Genomic DNA, 17,629 nt, shown 5'->3' on the forward strand with positions numbered 1-17,629 from the left:
CTGTGCCAGTGGCACCCCCTGCCCTGGTCACACAAACTAAATGTGTCTAGACATCTCCAAATGTCTCCTGGCGGGGGTGGGGTGGGGGTGCAGGCAGAGTCCTTCCCAGTTGAGAAGATCTGCAATGGATGGATACAAACGGGAACTTGAGAGGAAATAGATCTATCAGTTCCAAACCTGGAAGGAAGGGCTCTTTGTTTTAAGCATGGAAAATGGAGGCTGTGGGCTCCTGACCAGCAGCTCCTCCTGGCAGGGATGCCCAGGATGTGTGACTGTGTGTGTGTGTGTGTGTGAGGCTGTGTGACTATGTGTGTGTGTGCCAGGCTGTGTGACACAGTGTGTGTGTGAGTCAGGCTATGTGACATGATTTGTGTGTTTTGGGCTATGTGACAGTGCATGCCACACAAAACCTACCTCCTCCCCATCCCCCACCCCCACTCCCAATTTCTTTCTTTCATGCTGAGAGGTGGGACGCTCACGTCAAAGGTGTGTTGATGGGGGCTCGGAGCACCTGGCCTGTGCAGCTCTATCTTGCTCAGGAAATAGCAGGCAAAAGAGTGCCTGGGTTATTTGCTGACGCTTGGTGAATCTGCTGCCCACCAGAGTCTTTTTCCCAGTGGGGTTTGTCACAGGGGAGATAAAAGCCATCTTCCAGGGAAGTGAAGGTGACCTGCATCCAGCCAGTGGTGGCCTCCAGACCCTTGGCATTTCTCATTCAGAGAGGCCCTGGGCCCCCAAGGAAGCCTCTTGGCTGGGAGCCGAGGGTGGGGTCTGCCCCCTCCCCTCACTCACTAGTCCTCTCCTAGTGCTCTCTTGCTCATGGCATCAGCTCTGGCCTCCTAAGGATCTTGGGCTATCCACCTCCCTCAAATGAGACCTGTGTGAGGGCAGACAGGTAGGGAGGGCTGCAGGGCTAGGCTTCTTCTATTTCTTCTTTACCCCACCCTGGGTTCACATTCTTCAGAGAGGCCTTCCTCAAATTCGCTGTGTAAAGTACCCACCAGCTAATGTGCCAGCCCATCTCTACTTTTTAAATATTATCTGATGTTTCCTTTGGTTGATTTCTTGTTTTATATGTTTATTTATTTACTTGTTTGTTTGCACTGAGTCTTAGTTGTAGCATGTGGGATCTTTGATCTTTAGTTGTGGCTTGCAAACTTTTAGTTGTGGGATGTGGGATCTCGTTCCCTGACCAGGGACTGAACCTGGACTCCATGTGTTGGGAGCTCAGCATCTTAGCCACTGGACCACCAGGGAAGTCCCTTTTTGATTGTTGATTGACACTCAGTTGAAAGTTAAGCTCCAGGAGAGGAAGGAATTTGTCTTGGTCATCTTTGTAGTCCTTACTGCCTAGATCAGAACCTGGCACAAAGCAGATCTTCAGTAACTGCTTATGGAAGAAATGATGAAAGGAGGGGATTTAATTAATTGGAGTGCCCGGGAGGAAATCTTCCTTCATATCATGTTCTCTGTGCTGGAGTGGCTTCCTCTTCTGTGACCCTTGACATCCAGTATGTGACCACACGCCCTGCAGACCCTATGCCATGTGGCCATGTGTTCGGTTTTCTCTTCCGTATCTCTGGGGAACTCTGGATCCATTTTTCCCACGTCATGGTGCAAGAAGCCAATTTTTTTCACTTATTCCACACCAGACTTGCCCCAACCATGAATGCAGTAATCTTTGCCCCAGGGAGTGCGAAGGTCAGGAGTAAAAATAAAACACACATCACAGAGGAGGGCTAAGCTTCTGGTATTCACAAGAGCATCTGATGGCTCTCTTATCCATTTATTTTAATGATATCAGCATATGACAGTCTGTTGAAAAAAAAGCACATTATTTATCCCGTACTGGTGAAGTGGCCCTATTACATTGTTTTTTAAAAAAAAAAACCTTGAAAGTTTTATTTTTAGAAACTTATTGGGTTAGAGAAATAAGCTTTGCCAAATGCCCCATTCTGTCTTTGCTGGCCCTGCTAGCTGGCATCTCTCGTCAACTTTCCCCAAGTGTTTCCTATGGCACTGTCTAACCCAGACTGGGAAGTGTGGTTAAGCGTTACCAAACCAGACCACGCCCCAGCTTGCGGACCACCTGAGGACACCGGGAGATGGCTGTGAGGGAAAGTGCAGACACTTTCCTGGCCACTAATTGGAGAGTGTTTCAGGCTTTGCGCTGCCTGGATGCCCCTGGGGAGTCGCAGGAAGAACTTTAGCCTGGGTAGTCTCTACCTGCCCCTGGTGTTGATTTCCTGGATGACCTTGGTCTCTGGTCTAGAAGTGCCATTGCTCTGATTATCGGTGTTCTAGCCACCAAGGGCCCCTATGGGTTCCTCCCACTCTGATATCTGGGATCCTTTGTTTTTGGGGGCAGATCCACTTATGCCAGGGGCTTCTCTCCTAGCAAAGGCAGTGGCTGGCTGCTCAGCCTAAGGGTTTTTAGTCTGTTGATAGCTTTGTATCTGGCGAAGGGCAAGGTTGGCTCAGTTCCCATTCTGGCCACCTCTATGTTCCTGAGGGTTGTCCTGGGGATTTTCGCCTCTTTCCCTGGCCCTCCGGGATCTCCCTCCCTTTCCTTGCCTCTTTCCCACTTTTCCTCCTCTCTGTCATCTTTCTGAAGTTTCAGACTCAGTTTCTTTTCAATGAAATTGAAAAGGCAAAGCCATCTTGTCTAAAGGGCCTTTTGGCATGTCATTAATAGCAACAACAACAGTAATAATAACAGTAGCATCTTACATTTAAAGTCTTTAGTTTATACTTTACAAAGAACTTTTAAGTACATTCTCTCATTAGGGTCCCTTGGTTGAGTTAAAAAGGGACGTTTCCTTCCACTCCCCCGAGCCCTGCTCAGGGGGGAAACAGCCTGAGCTGCTGCTTCTGCGCATGTGTGCATCCTTACACACAAGCATTGAACCACTGAATGTGCAGGTTAACTGAACTGCTTCTGCCCCATGGGACTTTCTAGAATTTGCCTGCTCCGCTAAGAGAGTTTTAACCTCCATTTGTTAGAGAGACTTCATTTGGGGAGAATTTTCTTAATGGTACTGAGTTGGGCATTTCATAAAGTCAGGGCTTCCAAAATTGAGGAGGGAAGGCTCAAAATCGCCCCCTACCCCAGCAGCCGCCCTGAAAGAATCTTGTCCTTTTGGCTGTCTTGGCTGACTGTGACTGATTAGGTATTGGTCCCAGGGGGTGGCTGGCAGAGAAAGGCCTCAGAATGCTTAGGGCAGATGAAGGGAAAGCTGTGAGCTTGGCGAGTCCTCTGAGAAAGTCAGGGACTCTGGGTGGGGCTCTCAAGATGGCGAGCTGGGTGGGCTTTGTGCTGGGTGGGGAGAGCTGGGTAGGAATGTCGGTGGCAGAATAAGGCTCAGGACCACCTGCATGCATGAGGAGGGCTGGGAGTGTGTGGGGTTGGGAGGGGTACTGGGGAGACCCCTCCCAGGGCAGAGCTTCTGAACCACCACAGGGACTTTGTGACCCATTTGGAAATGAGTGTTGTCTAGCCTCAGTAAACCAAAGTCAGGAACTGGGGGGAACCCCAAGGCCATTTTGGGTGGCAAAGCCCTGTCTTCTTCTCCCAGACCTTTCTCTACTTTGCCACCAGCTCTTTTCCTAAAACAGAGCTTGTTCTACTTCCCCTGCTCAAAAACCTGCTGGAGCCCTGTGGTCTAGCCTGCTACACGTGGCTTTTTGTGGTCAAACTCCTGCCTTCCTGTCTTCCCCATTTACCCCTGCCCCCAGTATGCAGCCATACTCCTGCCACTCCAGATCTCTGACTGCCCCCAAACATGCCAGGTCTTTTCACACTTCCCTGCTTTTTAACAGAGAATCATGGAAATTTCAACTCCCTCCCCTGTGTCCTGGCAAACTCCTATTCATTCTTGAAGACTCAAGATTTGGAAATTCCTTACTCTGGACAGCTACTTCCATATACTAAAGCAATTATCTATTTCCATGATTGTTTCTGCCTCAAACTGTAGAATCCTTAGAAGCAGGACCTGTCTCCTTCCCATGAAGAGAAAGTCCTGGAGTCAGGCTGGGCCTAAATCCCGGCTCTGTAATTTACTAGGCATCTGTTCTTGTGCAAGTTAACTTTTCCATGATTCAATTTGTTGAACTGTAAGATGGGTTAGCAGTGTCTTTACTACAGAGTTGTTTAGAGAATTAAATGTATATTATATGTTAATATATATAAATTAGAGTGGTACCTGATGTATAATGTAGGAAGCACTAAGCCAACCTAGCCATTAATACGTAAAACAGTCATCATAAGGTACAGGAAGTACCTGGAACATGATGTATATTATATATACATATTTTAAAGAAAATGCCCCATCTTATCCCTCTCTCCTCTTCATCATCTCTTCTTTGTTCTCTTTCTCCCTCAGTCCCCCTTCCTTCCCACTCCTCCTCCCTCCTCCTATTTTTCTTCCATCCTCCTTTCTTTTCTCTCCCCTTGGACTCTTTGAGCCTTCGGCTTGCAAGAACCTCGAGGCTCTTCTGGGGATGCTCAGTGCTGACGGTCCACTGCACTCCGCTCTCTCTTCCCTGGTGCTTCTGCAGGGGAGGCTCCTGGGGGAGGGAGCGATGGTTGTGGGCCCAGAGGCTGGTGTGAGTGGCTGGCCCCTGGGCCGTCTGGCCTGATGGGGGTGGGAGGGGGTGGACAGGGATGGGGCAGGGACAAGTCTCCTTCAGCAGTCTGCGCTGAGTGGGCTGGCCTTGCTCACGCTCCCTGATACCTAAGTCTCTCAGTCTAGTCTTTCTGGATATTAAGGAAGCAAAATGAGAACAGGAAAAATACCAGAAAAAACTGACTTCCCCTTCCTGGCAGGGCTTCCCTGACAACTTTAGCTGCCTGATCCTCCTGCATTTATGCTACTCTGGAGACGGAACCCAGAGTTTAGAGTTTGGGCTTTGGTCTTCCACTTATCATAGATGAGGCATAAGGTGAGTTACTGGGGTAAAAGAGGCCTCAGTTTCCTCATCTATGAAACAGGAATACGTTCTCAGGGGCAGGGGATATGTGGACAGAGTAGGGTGCATTATGGCTATGCGTGGAAAAGTGTTGCAGATGGGCACGGCGTCTTTGTCATAAAGATAATGACCTGGAGGATGAGGTCTCAGAGGCCTATCTGTCCCACGGCAGGAGCCTTCCAGAACTTTCCAGAGCTGTGGGCAGGCTTGGCCCCTGACCCTCCTCATTCCCAGGAGCCCTGGCTGCCTGTTCTCCTGATTTTACCTTCCAATATGAGGTGGACCGAGGGAGGAGAGTGGCTCAGAACTTCCAGAGGAAGGGCCAGGGCTAGGGCCCGAGGAGACGGGTGAGCACCGTGCCCCTGGGGGAGCCACAGGGGGACTGCCTTTATGGGGACAGGCAGGAGAAGGGGCACTATTTTCAGATTTGGCCAAACAGGCTCAGACTAAGCCTGTGGCAGATTCAGACAGTCCCAGAATGGAGGCAAGGGCAGCCAGGAAGGGGCGGGGCTGTGAGCTCTGACCCTGCAGGACCCAGGGCTCAGCGGTTTTTCCTGGAAGAAGTGCACACCCTGGGCCTCAACCACCAGGGCTGAAAAGCTGGGTGCTTCCAGGGAAGGAAGAAAAGTCAGTAAAGGTCAGAAGAAACAGAGGAAAATCTCTTCCTTTACTGTCTTCCTCTTCTCATTCTGTTTCCTGAGCTCCGTAAGCAGGTCCTCCTTTCTGCCCACACAGTAGTGTTACCTAAACATTTAAGCCTCCTCCTTCTGCCTCAGTCAGGCTGTCACTTCTTTGTGTTCATCCTTTTGTTTTAAAACATTTTTATTAGTTCTTTTTTCCCTTAAAACTTTTAACAGCTGTTTATAAAAACATGACAATTACACAACATGGAACAAAAAATCTGGTAAAAATAACTCACTATATGGTACATATACTCAGACGGTGTGATATATTTATATAATAAAAGATGAAAATAGTCACTTTCCATAATAAAAATAAGTTCTATTTTTTGTTTATTTTACAATATACTTAATATTCTTTTCTTCTTTTGCTTCCTCTCCGGTTCCCACTTCTTCACTCCAGGCCTCGCAGGCGGGAGACCGGTGGCCGTCCCCATCAGCCCGGCCGGAGCCCAGGAGGCAGAGCGGGTGCAGGGGCCTTAGGAACACGGGCGGCAGCCGCACTCTAAGTGTCTCTCCAGCTCTTCCACGAACGAGGAGCCGTCTGTGCACTGAAAGACGTACTTCCGCCGCTTGCTGCGGGTGGGCTGGCAGCACTGGGGCCCGCAGCCCCCACGACACTCCATGACAGGTATCTTGGAGGCCGTGGCACATGATGCATAACCCTTCTGGCGGCGGATCACCTCTCGGACCACCTCTCCGAGGCAAGGCGTTTCTGCAGAGGGCACAAGAGGCAAGGACATGGCATTGGTGGTGCAGGGGGCGGGCCAGGGTAGGCTGCTCCAACACTTGTGGTCTGAGGACCATATGTGCTTATACATTCTCTCCTCCTTCCATCCATCTATCCACCCGTTATCCCAGAGGTCCCCAACCTTTTTGGCACTAGGGACCAGTTTCACGGAGGACAATTTTTCTATGGATGGGGTAGGTAGGGAGATGGTTTTAGTTTTGCCCGCTGCTCACCTCCTGCTGTGCCTGGTTCCTAACACGCCACAAACCATCCTGTCCATGGCGCAGGGGTTAGGAACCTCTCCATTAACCCGTCTATTTCATGAAAGCTTAGTGGCTTTTCTATGCCAGGCTGTGTGTGTGCGTGCGTGCTCAGTTGCTCAGTCGTGTCCAACTCTTTGTAACTCCATGGACTGTAGCCTTCCAGGCTCTTCTGTCCATAGGATTCTCCAGGCAGGAATATGGAGTGGGTTGCCCTACCCTCCTCCAGGGGATCTTTCTGACCTAGGGATCAGACGCTTCCTGCAGTGGCAGGCAGATTCTTTACCACTAGCGCCCAGTGTAAAACTAAGCCCTGAGGATATAAAAGTGACAAGATCAGGCTTGGTCCCTTCCTTCAGGGAACTTAAAGACCAAAGTTGGCAAGTTGGTGGACTGAGGGCTCAACCCCATCTCACACCCCATCCCACACATATGTTGATTGTACCATAGGTGCTTAACAACCAAATTAAATGCCAACATAAAAAAACCCCTGAATATTTCATCTAAACGTTGGGATATCTGGTTTCTTTGAAAACCAAGGGGTCTGGGAAGCCAAGCCTGCATCCCTGCATGGCAGTGATGGGCTGAAGCTGAGAGCTTTAGACAGGACAGGAGATATCCAGTTTGCCCCAGTCCTCACTATTCACAGTAGCCTGTCTCCATTGGTGCAGAGTCTAGACACTATATAGTCATTTAAATACATATATTTGTAATGATCAACTGAGCTGAAGAAACAGGACAGGTTTACACAAAATACATAGTAAAGGAGCCTGACTAGCCTAGGGGCCAGATATTGTCTTTCTGGGAAGTGATGCTGGAGTTGAGGTGTGAAAGAGGAAGAGGAGTCAATGAGCCCGAGGGTATGTGTGTGAGCTTTTGTACAAGTTGTAGAAATGAGAGGCGGGAACCCCGAGGATCTGCTTAATCCTCTGCTTCCTGACCCAGCTTCTCACCTTGACCCTGCTGCTGTCCTCAGTCCACTGGGAGGGCATGTGGAGCAAGGCAGTGAAAAATGGAGCAATGCACCTTGGCCACACGGGGTCTTCGGCCTCTCGGCCTTGGACCAGTCCCTTGCCATCCCGACCCTCAGTTTCCTTGTCTGGAAAATAGTGACACATTTCCTGGTCCTTCCCGCCTCTTCATGGGCTCTTATGAGCATCAGAGGGATTGTGAGTGCATTTTAAAGCTTTAGGTGGTTAATGTGATGTCATGTGAATTTTGTTAAGCTTGATGTAGTTTTTCAAAATTATGAGATTGTTAAAAGGATAGAAAAGAGACTCATGATCACAGGTGTGTGTGATGTGGGGAGGGGTGGAACGCAAACTCCACACACTGGGCCGTCGAGTTGAAGGGAACAGGGGTGCTGTTTGTATTGTTCTGGCAACTTTTCTGGTAGATCTGAAATTATTTCAAAATACATTATTTAACAAAGTTAGTTAAGAATGGTATTTTAACAAGGTATAAAATGTGAAAGAGTCCTCTAGTGGGGGGTGACCCGCCTGGGATTCTGGTGACAGGGAGGGAAACAAAGACTCAGGTTCCGTGCCAGAGAAAAACCTCCAAGAGGAGACAGAACCATTTCAACTGTAACATAATTTCAACTTTGCTTTTTTGATTAACGCACTAAAGGGGCCACTAAGGGAGGTAAGTAATTTAATGTTTTCAAAATGGGATCAGACCAAGGAGCTGTCTTCTGTTGACCCAATAATGGCAGGAGGATTGGAAGGACACTGCAGAGCAACAGCTGAAATATTAGTGTGTGTAAGAGTCACCACGGGCTTTTATTAAAATGCAGGTTCTGATTCGAAAGGTCTGGGCAGGACCTGGGCGTCTGCATTGCTAATAAGTTCCCCGGTGAGCCAGTGGTGCTGCTTAGAGGGCTACGCTAGCAGCTCAAGGGCTGGCAACTGGAACAGGATAAAGGGAGGGGAGAGGGGAGAAAGGGTGACCAGACAGCTCACCTAGTCCTGGCTGTTTGTTAGACAGTTTCAGTTTGGGTCCCTCAAGGTTGCCAAGCTGTTTCTGAATCTTTGACCTACAGGAACCATGTGGGATACAGCATGTTTAGTGCAGTTCTGAACTGCTATGTTCTGGTGCTAATTTATTATGCAGCAATGGATAGCTCATACAGGAAGGTACAGCGTTGCTCCCATATTCAAAGTGAAGGAATCTGAGGCTCAGTAGGTGACTCAGTGAGGGTCGCGCAGCCTCTAAGTGGCGCAGCTAGACCTGGAACTCAGGCCGCGGGATGAAGGTGGAGTCTGACCCTGACCCCGGCATCCCTCTGAGGCCCCTCCCCTGCGCACACTGGACCCACCTTGTTCACAGTGCTCCCCACTAAAGCCAGGCCGGCACAGGCAGTAGGGCTCCCCTCGATCTGAGACGTGGCACTGTCCCTGGTGACATTTGAAGGTTGAGCAGGCGCTGTTGGAGTCATTCTTCTGGTCGCACAAGGCCCCTCCATAGCCTTCGGTGCACCTGCACACGTAGGAGGTTCCGGATGCCACACACTTCCCCTGGATGCAGCTGGGGGCAGAGGTAAGGGTGAGAGGGGAACCAGGCAGGCAGAGCAGCTGCAGGCTTTCTCTGTCCACCCCAGCCACTCCCGGGCTCGGACCAGGGGTCTTGGAGCCGCGTGATCCTAGGCCTGCTCCATCACATGGTCCGCCCTCTGCCAGCCCAGTGGCCCAGTATCAATCAGCTGGAGCTCGTGAGTATCACCGAAGACCACTGTCAGCTGTGAGTGCAACAAGGCTGGCTTATTGGCTGTTTCATACCCAGACATCAGAGCCCACCAGTCTTGGTGGCAAGTCACTGCTCAGAGAAACCTAAGCAGTCTCCAACCAGTTTAACTGTTCTGCCATCTTAACTGTTAACATGACTATTCCTACCACTACCACCAGCTACCACCTGCCCTGTGTCAGGCATTAGAGCACGTACTTTACCCCCAACATCAGTCTTATTTTCTACCATCGCCTCTCCTCTATATACCTGTGCAGTAGACAGTCTTATCTACATCTCACAGAGGACAAAGTGATGCCACAGCCTGGGTTCTTAATCATGCTGCAGCATTCTCCCTACTGGGATGATGTTCAGAGCCAGGCTTCATTGTGGACATATTCACTGTAGAGTCAAACATGCACACACACTTCAGAGCGACCCAGGAGACCCTGCCCCCTTCCAGCCGTCCTTCGCTTCCTATTCACAATATCAAGTCCCAGCTTGCTCAGCCACGCCAGTTACCAGGCATGGCTCCAATGTTGGTTTCGGTTGATTCAGATCTCTGAACACTGAGGACGCTGGACGTCTTAGGTTTGGTACAAGGTCCGACACATCGTAGGCCCTCAGTATTTGAATGCATAATGAATGCCAGAGCTAGGCCATGATTCATCTCTGTCTGGCTATACACCCCTGGTGCCTGCATGGGGGGGCACTGCTGAGAGGGGAGCTGAGTTGGGGCTGAAATGCACCCACCTGCCATGGCATGTGTGCACTGGTGCCCCATTCCACTTGGCTCGGAGGCACGTGGGGGCTGCTGCAACTCTAGGCAGGCTCTGACGGTCATTTGACAAGCACTTTTCAGCCAGGCCCTTGCACACTGACATCCCTTCTGAGCAAAACCTGCTCTTTGTGTAAGTGCCTGACCTTCTGAGCAACCCCCCCACAGGTCCTGCCTACAGTCTGACTGCAGTCCTTCCAGCTTCCATCTGTGCTCACTTCCTGCTGGGGCGGGGGTGACGGGGGAGTGGGGAGGGCGCAGAACACAGACCTGTGGCCAAGGCAGGGGTCGCGGGCCTCCTGGTCGCACAGCGGGCCGGTCCAGCCCGGGTGGCACTCACACACCACACTGTCCTTCTCCACGGCTCGGCACAGGCCGTGCCTGCACACGCTGCAGGACTTGCAGCCCGGCGAGACGCCCAGGGCCTGTGGGGGGAGGGCCTTGAAGTCCTGGAGCTCGTTGTTGATGCGCACCTCGTGGATGCAGCCGTGGAAACCACCCAGCGGCCGGTCCATGCCCTGGCGCAAGGCTGAGAGGCCGGTGGAGGTGGGGATGCCTGCGGGAGGGGCACCAGACGGCAACCTGAAGACCCGCCCCGCCCACCCTGCACGCCCACATCCCAGCCCTCGGAGGTGGACTCTTGGGGACAAGCCTTGGGAATCTCAGTGTTGAACAGCCTACTCTGGTCCTTTTTGGGGTTTTTTTGTACATAACCCTTTGAGAACTACGAGTGCAAGGCTGTGCTTCAGGCCCAGGCTCTGCCAGGCTGGTCGCTTCTTCTCTCTTTGGCCTTTGAATGCCCTTAATTTTAAACATGCTCCTCCATACACATCAGCTGAGCCTCAAAGCATCAGAGGAGGTGGCAGAACCGAGGCGAGCCTGCATATTGGAGGGCCTGCACCCTGTCTGCATCTCCTCCCTCCCCATTTCATCTTCACCTTCTTCCAGCCCCTGAACAACTTGTAGTTTCTCAGAAGGAGCCCTGCCCTCTCTCCTTTTCTCTTCTCTTCTCCATGACCTGGCTAACTGTTCACCCTTTAGGAAGCAGCTTGGCCATCACTTCCTGCAGGAAGCCTCCCATGATTGGCTTTGACAGTGGGTGTTGAGATGAGAGCTGTGAGCCCCACCAGTGGGCCTGGGTGTGGGTACCAGAGTACAAGGGACAGGTGGGAGGAGATGGGGTTTACCTCCAAGGTAGAGGGGGCTGTTGATGCTCACTGCTGGCTGCTTCTGGAGCTTTCCCAGGCTTTTGGGGGCTCCTTTGTCCACCACCAGGTTCAGGGTCTGGTTTAGCATCACTAGCTCCACGCTGTGAAACTGCCCGTCATTCACAGTCTCCACGCTGGGCAGGAGAGAAGGGAGAGAGACAGAAAGTTTGCTGAATGCCTTCCACAGCCTGTACCATGTGTGAACTTGATTGGGATTCCTTGAGTTTTATCTCGGAGTAATTCCAAACAACATAAATCACAAAGATAAAAACAGTACATAGAATTCTTAATACGTGTTACACCTATAGCTTCTCCACTTATTCATTTCATCTGTCTTATCTATCTATATAGATATACCTCAGAGATAATGCAGGTTCAGTTCCAGATCACCTCAGTAAAGTGAGTCACTTTTCTAGTTTCCCAGTGCATGTAAAAGTTAGGTTTATTAAATACTCCATTAAGTGTCAATAGCATTTTGTCTAAAAAGCAATGTACATACCCTAAAAATACTTTATTGCCAAAAAATGCTGTCACTTGAGCCTACAGGGAGTCAATTTTTGCAGTAATAACATCAAACATCACTGATCACCATAACAAATACAAAAGTGAAAAAGGTTGAATAGTGTTAGAATCACCAAAATATGACACACAGGCATGAAGTGAGCAACTGCTGGAAAAATGGCACCAACAGACTTGCTCAACACAGGGCTGCCACAAACCTTCAATTTGTAAACAATATAATATCTGTGAAGCACAACAGAGCAAAGTGCAACAAAACGGGGGGTGCCTTTAAGGGTATTGAATCAGTTATCAAAAACTTCCCAACAAATAGAAGTCTAGGGACAGATGGCTTCATAAATGAATTCTACCAAAAAAATTCGTTTTACTTTTTTTCTGCCAAACATTTAAAGAAGACTTAATAACAATCCTTCTCAAACTCTTCCAAAAGTAGAATAGGAATGAATACTTCCAAGCTCTTTTTACAAGGCCCGCATCACCCTGATACTGAAAAACAGGAATACCATAAAAAATGAAAATTACAGGCCAATATCCCTGATGAAAACAGATGCAAACATTCTTAATAAAATATTAGCAAACCTAATTCAACAGTACATTGAAAGGATCAGACACCATGATCAAGTGGATCAATCAGTGTGATATACCACATTAACAAGGATCAGAATCAAGTAATCAGCTCAATAAATGCAGAAAAAGAACTTGACAAAATTCAACCATCTATTTCTGATAAAAACCCTCAACAAGTGGGTGTAGAGGGAACATTCCTCAACATAACAAAGGCCACACATGGCAAACCCACAACTAACATTATACTTAGTAGTGAAAAGCGGAAAGCTTTTCCTTTAAAATTGGAAACAAAACAAGGACATCCACTCTCACTTATATTCAACATAGTATTGGAAGTCCCAGCCTGAGCAACTAAGAAAGAAAGAAAAAAGGTATGAAAAAAAGTGAAAGTGAAAGCCGCACAGTCTGTCCAACTCTTGGAGATCTCATGGACTGCAGCCTGCCCAGCTCCTCTGTCCATGGGATTCTCCAGACAAGAGTCCTGGAGTGGGTTGCCATTTCCTTCTCCAGGGGATCTTCCTGACCCAGGGATCGAACCCAGGTCTACTGCATTGCAGGAGGTTCTTTACCAACTGAGCCACTAGGGAAGCCCCAAAAGGTATACATATCACAAAGAAGTAGAACTGTCACTACTTGCAATGAGATGATATGTACAGAAACATCTAAAGTTTCCACTGAAAAACTGTCAGAACTAACAAATTCAATGAAGTTGCTAGACATAAAACTATAAACATCAGTCGCATTACTCCACTTACATCAATGGACAGATCATCCAGACAGAAAATAGGGAAACACAGGCCTTAAATGACACATTTAGACTAAATAGACCTAATTCATACCTATAGAGAGTTCCATCCAAAAGCAGACCACCACACATTCTTCTCAAGTGCACATGGAACATTCTCCAGGATAGATCACATGCTGGGCCACAAAGCAAGCTTTGGTAAATTTAAGAAAACTGAAATCATATCAAGCATCTTTTCTGACCACAACACAGTGAGATTAGAAACCAACTGTAAGGCGAAACTGCAAAAAAACCCACAAATACATGAAGGCTAAACAATAAGCTACTAAACAACCAATGGATCACTGAAGAAATCAGAAAGGAAATAAAAAATGCTTAAAGACAAATGAAAATGAAAGCATGACTCTCCAAAACCTCTGAGATGCAGCAAAAGCAATTTTGCTTTTATAGGGACGTTCATAGCAATACAAGCCTACCTCAGGAAACAAGAAAAATCTCAAACAACCTAACTATATACCTAAAGCAACTAGAGAAAAAAGAACAAACAAAATCCAAGCTTAACAGAAGGAAAAAAAATCAAAGAGCAGAACAAACAAAAAAAAAAAAAGAAGAAAGGAAAATACAAAAGATCAATGAAGCTAAAAGCTGGTCTTTGAAAAGATAAACAAAATTGATAAATCTTGAGGAAAACTCATCAAGAGAAAAAGGGAGAGGGCCTAAATCAGTAAAATCAGAAATGTAAAAGGAGAACTTAAAACCAACACTGCAGAAATACAAAACACCGTAAGAGACCACTATAGGTAGCTGTGTGCCAGTAAACGGACAGCCTAGAAGAGATGGACAAAAGCTTAGAGAGGACAACCTTCCAAGATTGAACAAGGAAGAAATAGATGATGTGAGCATACCAGTTATAAATGCTTAACTTGTATCTGTGATTAAAAGGCTCCCAATAGGGACTTGCCTGATGGTCTAATGGTTAAGAATCTGCTTCCCAATGCAGGTGACATGGGTTTGATCCCTGATCAGGGAACTAAGATCCCACATTCTGCTGACTAAACCCATGCACCACAGCTACTGAAGTCCATATGCCTAGAACCTGTGCTCTGTGACAAGAGAAGCCACTGCAATGAGAAGCTTGCACATTGCAAAGAAGAGTAGCCCCCACTCTCTACAACCAGAGAAAACCCATGCAGCCAAAAACAAGGTTTTTTAAAAAACTCCCAACAAACAAAATTCCAGGACCAGATGGCTTCGTAGGAGAATTCCATCAAACGTTTAGAGAAGAGCTAACACATATCCTTCTGAAACAATTCTAAAAACTTGCAGAGGAAGGAGCGCTGGCAAACTCATTTTGTGAAGCCACTATCAACCCAATACCAAAACCAGACAAAGATATCACAAAAAAGAAAATCGCAGATCAGATCACTGATGAGCACAGACACAAAAAATTCTTAAGAAAAATTAGCAAACCAAATCCAGCAATACCTTAAAAAGATCATATACTGTGATCAAGTGGGATTTATTTCAGGAATGCAAGGATTTTTTAATATTTGCAAGTCAGCTGATACACTACATTAACAAATTGAGGGAAAAAACCATATGGTCATCCCAATAGATTTGAAGCTTCTGACAAAATTCAGTATCCATTTATGATAAAAGCTTTCTAGAAAGTGGGCATAGAGGGAACCAACCTCAATATTGCAAAGGCATGTGTCACAAACCCACAGCTAATATCATATTCAACAGTGAAAAGCTGAAAGCATTTCCTCTAAGATCAGAACAAGATAAGGGAAGTCCACTCTCACCACTTTCATTCAACATAGTTCTGGAAGTCCTAGTCACAGCAATCAGGAAAGAAAAAGACATTGAATGTGTCTTTTTGAATTAAGATTATAAAACATATATATGAATCAAATATATAATAGAAACAGATCTGCAGACACGGGAAACAAACTGACGGTTACCAAAGGGGAAAGGGGGGTGGGGACAAATTAGGAGTTTGAGGTTAATGCATGTACCCCAATATTCATTGCAGCAGTATTTACAGTAGCCAGGACATGGAGCAACCTAGATGCCCGTTGCCAGATGAAGGGGTAAAGAACATGTGGTACATATATTCAATGAACTGTTACTCAGCCATACAAAAGAACAAAATCGGGTCATCTGTAGTGATGTGGGTGGACCCAGAGTCTGTCACACAGAGTGAATAAGTCAGAAAGAGAAAAACATCACATAAGAACGCATATATATAGAATCTAGCAAAACGGTACAGATGAACCTATATGCAGGGCAGGAATAGAGAGGTAGATGTAGAAAACAGGTGGACATGGGATTAGAGGAGGGTGGGATGAACTGGGAGAGCAGCTGACATATATACACTACAACGTGTAAAACAGATAGCTAGTGGGAAGTTACTGTCGGCACAAGGAGTTCAGCCTGGAGATCTGTGATGACTCAGTGGGGTGGGTTGGGGGTGGGCGGGAGAGAGGCTCAAGAGGGAGGGGATACATATATATGTATAGATGATTCACTTCATTGTACAGCAGAAACCAACACAACATTGTAAAGCAATTACACTCCAAAAATAAGATCTAAACAGATATTTCTTCATAAAAGATTTACAAATGGCCAACAGATATACAAGATGCCCAACACTGCTAATTATTAGAGAAGTGCAAATCAAAACCACAATGAGGTATTATGTCACACTGGTCAGAATGGCCATCATCAAAAAGTCTACAAATAATAAATGCTGGAGAGGGTTTGGAGAAAAGGGGACCCTCATACACTGCCAGTGGGAATGTAAATTGGTATAGCTATTATGGAGAACAGTATGGTAGTTCCATAAAAAACTAGAAACAGACTTACCATATGATATTGGAATCCCACTCCTGGGCATATATCCGGAGAAAACCATACTTCAAAAAGATATTTGCACCCCAATGTTCACTGCAGCACTACTCACAATAGCCAAGACATGAAACAACCCAAATGTCCATCAGTAGATGTGGTACGCATATACTACAATACTACTCAGCCATAAAAAATGAAATAATGCCATTTGCAGCAACATTGACGGACCTAGAGATTATCACACAAAGTGAAGTAAATCAGAGAAAGCCAAATATCATACGATATCATTCATATGTAGGAGCAACAAAATAATACAAATGAACTTATTGACAAAACAGAAATAGAGTCACAGACATGTTACCAAAGGGGAGAAGTGGAGGGAGGGATAAATTAGGAGTCTGAGAGTAACATAAACACATTACTATATATAAAATAGATAAACAACAAGGACCTACTGGATAGCATGGGGAGCTATACTCAGTCTTTTGTAATCACCTACATGGGACAAGAATCTGAAAAAGAATATATACGTAAATACTCTGCTGTATACCGGAAACTAACGTAACACTATAAACTATATTCAACTATACTTCAATAAAAAAAAAAGCAAAAAAAAGAAGTTTCATTTCTATACACTGATAATTTCTATCAGAGAAATTAAGAAGGGGAGGAATAAGATGAGAGTTTGGGACTGACATATAAACACTACTATACATTTCCCAGTAGTCATGTATGGGTGTGAGAGTTGGACTGTGAAGAAGGCTGAGCGCTGAAGAATTGATGCTTTTGAACTGTGGTATTGGAGTAGACTCTTGAGAGTCCCTTGGACTGCAAGGAGATCCAACCAGTCCATTCTGCAGGAGATCAGTCCTGGGATTTCTTTGGAAGGAATGATGCTAAAGCTGAAACTCTAATACTTTGGCCACCTCATGCGAAGAGTTGACTCATTGGAAAAGACTCTGATGCTGGGAGGGATTGGGGGCAGGAGGAAAAGGGGACGACAGAGGATGAGATGGCTGGATGGCATCACTGACTCGATGGACGTGAGTCTGGGTGAACTCTGGAAGTTGGTGATGGACAGGGAGGCCTGGCGTGCTTCGATTCATGGGGTCGCAAAGAGTCGGACACGACTGAACGACTGATCTGATCTGATACATGAAATAGATAACTGATAAGAATCTACTGTACAGCATGGAGAATTCTACACAATACTCTGTAATGACCTATATGGGAATAGAATCCAAAAAAGAGTGGATATATCTATAACTGACTCACACTGTTGTACAGCAGAAACTAACAGAACATTGTCAGTCAACTATATGCCAATAAAAATTAATTTAAAAAAGAAAGAGAAATAAGAAAACAATCCCATTTACATTGCATCAAAAAGAATAAAATACCTAGGAAAAAAATAATTAAGGAAGTAAAACACCTGTACACTCAAAACTGCAAGACACTGATGAAAGAAACTGAAGACGACAAAAATAAATAGAAAGATGTTCAGTGCTCAGGGACTGGAAGAATTAATATTGCTAAAATGTCCATACTACCCAAAGTAATCTACAGATACAATGCAATCTCTACCAAAATTCCAATGGCA

At 46.6% G+C, this 17,629-nt stretch overlaps 1 protein-coding gene across 3 annotated transcripts in view; it reads right to left on the bottom strand.

The window, feature by feature from the left end:
- Positions 1–1,740: 1,740 nt before the first annotated feature.
- The window catches only part of SLIT3 (slit guidance ligand 3), a 764,694-nt gene continuing 748,805 nt past the window's right edge, over positions 1,741–17,629 (bottom strand). For all 3 annotated transcript variants that reach the window (XM_061393171.1, XM_061393168.1, XM_061393169.1), the window contains exons 33-36: positions 11,325–11,479; positions 10,408–10,693; positions 8,956–9,164; positions 1,741–6,363 (exon numbers count right to left, since the gene is read on the bottom strand). In XM_061393171.1, coding sequence (XP_061249155.1) covers positions 6,128–6,363; positions 8,956–9,164; positions 10,408–10,693; positions 11,325–11,479 — 886 coding nt within the window. In that variant the 3' untranslated portion in view covers positions 1,741–6,127. The remainder of the gene's footprint in view (positions 6,364–8,955; positions 9,165–10,407; positions 10,694–11,324; positions 11,480–17,629) is intronic.

The sequence above is a fragment of the Bos javanicus genome, chromosome 20 (genome assembly GCF_032452875.1).
Source record: "Bos javanicus breed banteng chromosome 20, ARS-OSU_banteng_1.0, whole genome shotgun sequence".
Lineage (NCBI taxonomy): Eukaryota > Metazoa > Chordata > Mammalia > Artiodactyla > Bovidae > Bos > Bos javanicus.